This window comes from Sciurus carolinensis, chromosome 3, assembly GCF_902686445.1.
Source record: "Sciurus carolinensis chromosome 3, mSciCar1.2, whole genome shotgun sequence".
Classification (NCBI taxonomy): domain Eukaryota; kingdom Metazoa; phylum Chordata; class Mammalia; order Rodentia; family Sciuridae; genus Sciurus; species Sciurus carolinensis.
Window position 1 is genome coordinate 63338924 of NC_062215.1, and position 7493 is coordinate 63346416.

At 37.2% G+C, this 7493-nt stretch overlaps 1 protein-coding gene across 3 annotated transcripts in view; it reads right to left on the minus strand.

Moving 5' to 3' along the window:
- Nsrp1 (nuclear speckle splicing regulatory protein 1) overlaps nt 1-6000 on the minus strand; it is a 49044-nt gene extending 43044 nt beyond the window's left edge. Inside the window, exons 1-2 of one of the 3 annotated variants that reach the window (XM_047546459.1) lie at nt 5933-6000; nt 4641-4734 (exon numbers count right to left, since the gene is read on the minus strand). In XM_047546459.1, the coding sequence (XP_047402415.1) occupies nt 4641-4734; nt 5933-5952 (114 nt within the window). In that variant the 5' untranslated portion in view covers nt 5953-6000. Of the gene's footprint in view, nt 1-4640; nt 4735-5458; nt 5581-5932 lie in introns of those variants that run through there. The other 2 variants (XM_047546460.1, XM_047546461.1) reach the window with 2 other exon arrangements.
- Between the last annotated feature and the right edge of the window lie 1493 nt (nt 6001-7493).

The window sequence follows — 7493 nt, forward strand, 5'->3', positions numbered from 1 at the left end:
ATTTATTTATTTTCATGTGGTGCTGAGGACAGTACCTCACACGTGCTAGTCTAGTGCTCTACCACTCAGCCACAGCCCCAGACATTTCTTGAAAGAACTAAAAATGGCCAGTATTACTGGTCATTAGGAAAAAAGAAATCAAAACTATAATGAGATATCATTTTATAGCCACTAGAAGGCTATTAAAAAAAAAAAAAAAAAAAGTAAGGATTGGGGAGGATGTGGAAATGCCAGAACCCTCAATACTGCTTGATTGGAAAGTGAACGGTGTCTTCTAAATATATCTCCAATACAAAGGAAAACACATGTCCACCCAAAAGCCTATATACAAATATATATAGCAACATTATTTATAATACCTAGCAACTGGAAACAACTCACATGTCCACCAACTGCTGAGTGTATTAAATGTAGTATATAGATACAATGGAGCATTATTCAGTAATAAAAAGAAAGTTGTCTGCATGACACCCTGGACTCCAACCCCAGCAATGGGGGGAAAAAAAAAATAGTATGTGAGGAAATGGAAAAGAAATAAAGTTGTGATACATGGTACAACCTTGAAAACTAAGTGGAAGACTCCAGTCACAAAAGGTTACCAATTGCATATTCTGTTTATATGAAATGTCCAGAATAGGTAAATCTATGGTCACAGAAAGCTGATTAATGGTGGCCAGGGTTTGGGGTGGGGAGAATGAGGAGTGACTACAACAGATCCAAGTTTCTTTCAGGGTGATGAAGATGTTCCAAAATTAGATGGTATTGGTTGTACAACTTCTAAACACCAATGAATTGCACAATTATAAAGGTGAAGTATACGGTACATGGATTTTATCTCAACGATTTTTTTTAGGGGGTGGGTACAAGAATTGAACCCAGGGCCACTTAACCACTGAGCCACGATGACCTTTTTATGTTTTGCTTTTGAGACAAGGTCTTGCTAAGTTGCTGAAATTGGCTTTGAAGTCAGGATCCTCCAGCCTCAGTGTCCCAAATCGTGCCACTGTGCCCAGTTCAATGATATTTTAAAGGGGGAAGAAGACCAGAAAAATCTCATATAAGGATAAAAAAATATAATAAAGGATAAAATAAAAGCTCTTGGAGCTGGAGATGTAGCACAGTGGTACAATATTTGCCTAGCATACCTGGGGAGAACTTACACAGGAAATTTTTTTTTTTTAATCTTTCTTTTAAAAAAATATTTTATTTATTTATTTTTATGTGGTACTGAGGATTGAACCCAGTGCCTCACACATGCTAGGTAAATGCTCTAATAATGAGCCACAACATTTTAAAATATATAAATTAATCTTAAAATGTATAGATCAAATTTCCTCTTCCTCCTGTGCTACCTTCTTCACTACCTAGAACAGAAATCCTTAGAGTACCATTCGACCCACCTTTTTTCTTTCCTGTATATCCAGTTTGGCTGCCAGATCCTGTTTATTTCTGTGGTTATCTCTCTTATTTGAACCCCTTTAGTTCCCAATAATGTCACTCTACTTAACATCTTCACCCCTCACCTGAATTACTATAGAAACTAAATAAGAGATCCTGATTCTTCATTTCAGTTTCTTCCCTTCTATGCTTCCCAATTCAAGAGTTATCTTAAAACTATAACCATATCACTGAATTATTCAAAAATTATTGACAAAGTTGAAATTTCATTCCAAAAATTCAAAGTACCCTACAATTTGGCCCAATCCTGTTAAAATCTCACTTGCAGTAACTTTTTCTTAAGCACACTCTTCTCTAGTCACATTGCTCCATGAAAATGCCTAATTATGACACTGTATTTCTTGCTGTTTTTCACCCAACTGAAATGATTTCCACATCTATTGTTTTTATTCACTGAGTTTAAACCAGCTTTAAAGCTGTTTAAATGCCTATTCCTGCCTTGGTTTTCCTTCAGCAAAGTGAATCATTTCATCATCTACATTTCATTAACATTTTGTAACTCATTTTAAAAATAAGGCAAGATAGAAGATTGGAAAGAATATAGGTCTGGGGGTTAGATAGGTCTGCATTCAAATCCCAATCTCACCACTTATTTATTAACTGTACAGTTTAGACAAATTACTTATCTGAGTTTCTATTTGCTCATCTATAAAATGAAAACAGTAATAACAGAGAAAATCAAAGTACAATGGGCACAGAGGAATTGTAAGTAATGTTAGTTTTCAAATTTCAATCTGATTTATATTAATATGTACATGTCTTTCCTATTAAACTACAAATGGGCTGAACATAACACTATGCAGATGCTCCACGATTTAGTGTGGTTACAGCCTGATAAATCTGTAAGTTGAAACTATCTTAAGTCAAAAATACATTTAATACACTTAACTTGAACATCTTCGCTCAGTAACACAGTACTCTATAGATGGGTTGTTTTATTCTCATGATAGTGTAGTTGACTGATACCTGTGGATTAATATCTTTGCCCACCATCACACAAGAAAGCATTCTGCAGCCAGTCCAAGGAAAAGATCAAAATTCAATGTATGATTTCTAATGAATGCTTTTTGCTTCTGAATTTTCATAAAGTCAAAAAAATCCTCGTCAGTGACTGTATATTACTTCCCTCCAAAAGAATGTTATAAAGGTGCCACAAAGAATAAAGCATACAGGCTACAACTATAAAACTAATCAATTCCCAACTGGTGTTAAATATTTATTGAAACAAAGTACCTAAAAACAAAAAATTCAAGTTGTAATTAATAAACTTTCTAAATATGCTATTTGAAAATAATCTAGCTGCCTACACAGGAATAAGATTTAACTAGAAATCTTGATTCATTTCTTACAATCAACTATTTTTAAATTTTATGAGGAAACAAAAACAGAAAAATGGGGCTGGGGATATAGCTCAGTTGGCAGAGCACTTGCCTCACAAGTACAAGGCCCTGGGTTCAATCCCCAGCACCGCAATAAAAAAATAAAAACAGGGCTGGGGAGATAGCTCAGTCCGTAGAGTGCTTGCCTTGTAAGCACAAGGCCCTGGGTTCGATCCCCAGCACCCAAAAAAAAAAAAAAAAAGTGAGTATCCAAAAAAAATAAAAACAGAAAAATGGATGGAGGATATGGATTGTGCAGAGGGAAATGAGGGGTGGGGAAGAGGCAGGAGGAAGGAAAGATAATGGAATTAGACAAACATCATTACCCTATGTACATGTATGATTACACAAACAGTATGACTCTACCTCATGTACAACCAGAGAAATAAAAAGCTGTATCCCATTTGTATACAATGAATGGAAAAAATAATAATAAAAAAAAACTCAGAAAAATGCGAGAAAAACAACTATTAAGGGAAAAATCCATTTTCATTAAAATGTGATTCTATAACTACATGGATGAATCTCACATACTTAGGGAAAAGAAATCAGACATAAGAGAGTACACACTGAATGATTTCCTTTATGAGATTCTTCAACAGAGAAAACTAGTGATAGAACTCATATAAGCAGTTTTCTGGCGCAAAATGTAGGAAGGTAGACTGAAGAGAGGCATGGAATTACAAAAAAGAGGGGCATAAACATTTATCAAAAATCATCAACCTGTATATTTAAAACCTACAAAATTTATTACATGCAACTTTAACCTGAATTCTAAAAAGTGTGACTCAAATACAGACCATTTCTTCAAAAGAAGCAAAGAAATATCAAATACTACCTATGCTACTATGTATTTAGTAAAAACTGAAAGAGAACCTATTTTTCTGCCAGAGCAAAAGGGGTACCAGATTAACTGATGCAAAGGTCTTTGTTTTAAAGAAATATTTTAAAAACACAAGTATTAGGAGAAGTGCACATGTAGCTGTTTCTGCTACAAACTAGGTTCCACACAAAAATAGTTATGGCTGCTAGAACAGAAAATTTTCATATATTATTGTAGTACTATCAATGATAACTGTATTCACTACTGTAAGTATAACTCTGCAATTAGTTTAGCAGACACTGAATAACCACAAAAGTAATCCCATAAAGAATTGTTACTCTGTCATGTTTGCTAGAGCATGGTTAACAAATTAGAAATGACTTTGCTAATAGAACTTTCTAGGAAATTGTTAACATATTAATAACTCATTCCTAGGTCTCCCCATCCCCATTACTGGGGATTGAACCCAGGGTCACCATCTGCATGCTAAGGAAGCATTCTACCACTAAAAAAGTTGCCCAGACTAGTATCAAACTTGCAAGTGTCCTGCCTCAGTGTCCCCAGCTGCTGGGATTATAGGTAGGTGCCACTGCACCCAGCTCCCAGGGATTTTAATACAAACAAGTTTGCTACCTCAGTTTTAGTTATCTGAAAAAATTTTGCATAACTTTTTTTTTTTTGCAGTGCTGGGGATTGAACCCAGGGTTTGCTAAGCACTCTATCAACTGAGTTATATCCCCAGCCCTTGCATAACTCTTAAAGCACATGAAGTTCATAGCTTTAGGTTATAAAGAAAAAATCCTTACATTATAAAGAAAAATCAGAGGTGTTTTCATTAAACATTCTTTTTTGATAATTCTGTAAATTATATTCTAAAACACTGTTCACAAATAACAAAGGCAAAGACATCAAACTCACAAGTTAGATTTTAAAAATTTATATTTCCAAAGTAAGTAGGTGTAAAACATAGGTTCCCTTACCTCATCATCATCATCAGAATCATTCCCAAATACTGAAGGTTTTTGCAAAACAGGGTGCAACTGCTGTGTTTTCTTTGGCAAAATAAGCCCATACCTGCATTTTTTTTTTTGAAATAGAAATTACACCATTATCTTTAAATGTTAAAAAATAATACATCCACTACCTCTTCCAGATGAAGTTACCAGGTCAAAATATGTCAGATAGTCTATGAAAACAAACATACTTTTTTGATTTTCAGTGACCTCAAAATTTTAATACACCACACGATTTTACAATTAACAGCTCTGATTATCTGTAGACATGGGCCAATCTCAAGTATTATTTTTGTCAAGGAAAAGAAATAAATGAAAAGTTCAAAAATGCTTCAGATGGTGATGTGACAGTAACATTGAAAAAAATTAGTGGAAAGCTCAGTTATGTCTGCTAAAAATAAAAAACGCTAAATTACCCTGGTGGTCTAAGAAGAGTCAAGAAAACAGCCAGACTTTTTTCTCCTGCGTACTTCGACAGTTTTAAAGAAGTTATTAGAAAATGTTAATGCACAAAAACGTTAAGAAAATAATTTAACTGAGAAACCCAAGTAGCCACGAGCTAAGTTCCCATTATACTTCATTAAGCTCACTTGCTTTGTCTTGGAGCATCTGAGAGAACCATCAGATTAAATTCATTTAATTTCTCACGTGTTGGCCTGTAAGATGCGGAGATCACGAGAACCGCATCAAAAGTTAAGGATTACACAACAAAAGTAAAAACTTTTAAAGTACGTACAATATTTCTCTTTTGCAGCAACGTATAACCCAATTCCCTATATGCCTACCCTTTTCTGTGGCTTCTCAGCACAACATTCCTAAAACAAGAAGGGAGGGCGGGAATCAGGACTTGAGCTTCTGCCAAGGAGAACAAGGCCCTCTAAGGAAACCAGGAATTGTCTCTTCTTAGTGCTCCTGAGAGAGCATCCAACCAGGGAGAAACTCAAGCGCGGGGTAGGAAGCAAGACTGAGGGGCCTCAGACCGAGCTTTTGGAAAATAGAAAAGTCTCGCTCTCTGCCCCTCAGCCTAACTTCCTTTATTTCCTCACAAGTTTCTCCCTCAAACTTCGGGCTTCCATCCTGCAAAATGTATGGGGGTGGGGAATCTATGTTGCAGAGGCTTTCTCGCTTTTCCCCGTCTCTATCCCTGACGACACGGTCCCTTCACTTCCAGCGCACTTTAACTCCTCAGCCAAAGACAAAGGACAAAGTCGCCGTAGCTTTTCATTCCCCAGCCTGACCCTAACTCCCGGATCACTCACTGCCTGCCCGGAATCGCCATCTTGCTCCCGTCTCCGCTGAACGTGGCCGACGACGACGTGACGCCGACGCCGACGCCGACGCCGTAACGTAAACTCTCGCGCGGCTTTGGGCGGCCGGGAACTTGCTTTGTTGTTGTGTCTTTGAGTCGCATTCTTGGGAGCTAGACTCAAAACCGTGTTCCGCCTTGGGGCCGACCGACTGCCTCGAAGTCAGTGGGAAGAAAGGAAGGACAAAATTCCAACCCAATGATTCTCAAAGCGTGATCATGGAAACAGCAGTATCAGCATCACCAAAGATATTGTTAGAATCGCAAGTTCTCGGACCCCACCCCAAACTTAGTCAATCAGAAACTCTGGGGTCGAGCTAAGCAGTATGAATTTCTTGAGATCTCTGGGGTCATTCTGAAACGCAGATTTGAATCCTCTACCCAGCCTTTTTGTTTTGTTTTGTTTTTTTCATTCTGAGTGTTCATTTAAGTATAATTGACTCTGGATAATTAGGTAGAAAACAAAAATCTGTATGCTGTTAATAGTGCTTTATAGAGGACCAAAATTACTAGTAACAGTATTGTTCGTGGAGCCACTGGGTATAGGCATCAAGATCATATATGATACTATTTTTTTGTTTAGCCACAGTCCATCTATATCCACACTTACACTCTTGACTCGTTCCAAACTAATCTCATAGCAGCCGGAGATCTCAATTACAGAAAGGTTGATTTTGAGGTCTCTTATCACCACTGTGGATTTGTCTGTTTCCTCTTTCAATTCTGTCAGTTTTTGTTTTATGTATTTTCAAGTTAGGTATGTAAACATTAATATTGTGATGTCCTCTTGATTCATATTAAGTGACCCTCAGGGGTTGTAACTCAATGGTAGAGTTCTTTCCTAGCGTGCCTGAGGTCCTGGTCCATCCCTGACATTGGGGAAAAAGTAAGATTTTATTCATTCATCTCAGTCTACTTGGATATATAACTAGCTTTTCCTTCCTCCCTTCCTTCCCTTCCTTCCCTTCCTTCCTTCCATTGAACCCAGGGGTGCTTTACCACTGAGCTGTGTCCCCAACCCTTTTTTAAATTTTGAGATGAATTCTCTCCATGTTTTTGAGGGCCTTGCTAAATTGCTCAAGCTGGTCTCAAATTCGTGATTCTCCTGCCTCAGACTTCCTAGCCTCTGGGATTATAGGCATGTGTCACTGCACTTGGCTTACTTTCTTTTCTAATTATTCTTATTTATATTTTGCAGTGGTGGGGATCAAACCCAGGGCCTAGGCAAGCACTCAACCATTGAGCCACATCCCCAGCCCAACTAACTTTCTTTTGATTAGTTAGTATGCCATATCATTTTCTATTCTTTTACTTTTTTTCTCCCCCATGGTGCTGGAGATTGAACCCAGGGCCTTGTGTATATAAGGCAAGCACTCTACCAACTGAGCTATATCCCCAGCCTTCCATCCTTTTACTTTTAAACTATTTTAATCCATCTGTACAGTATTTGTATTCAAATTGGATCTCTTACTGTTAGCATATAGTTGAACCTTCCTTTTTTTTATCCATTCTGA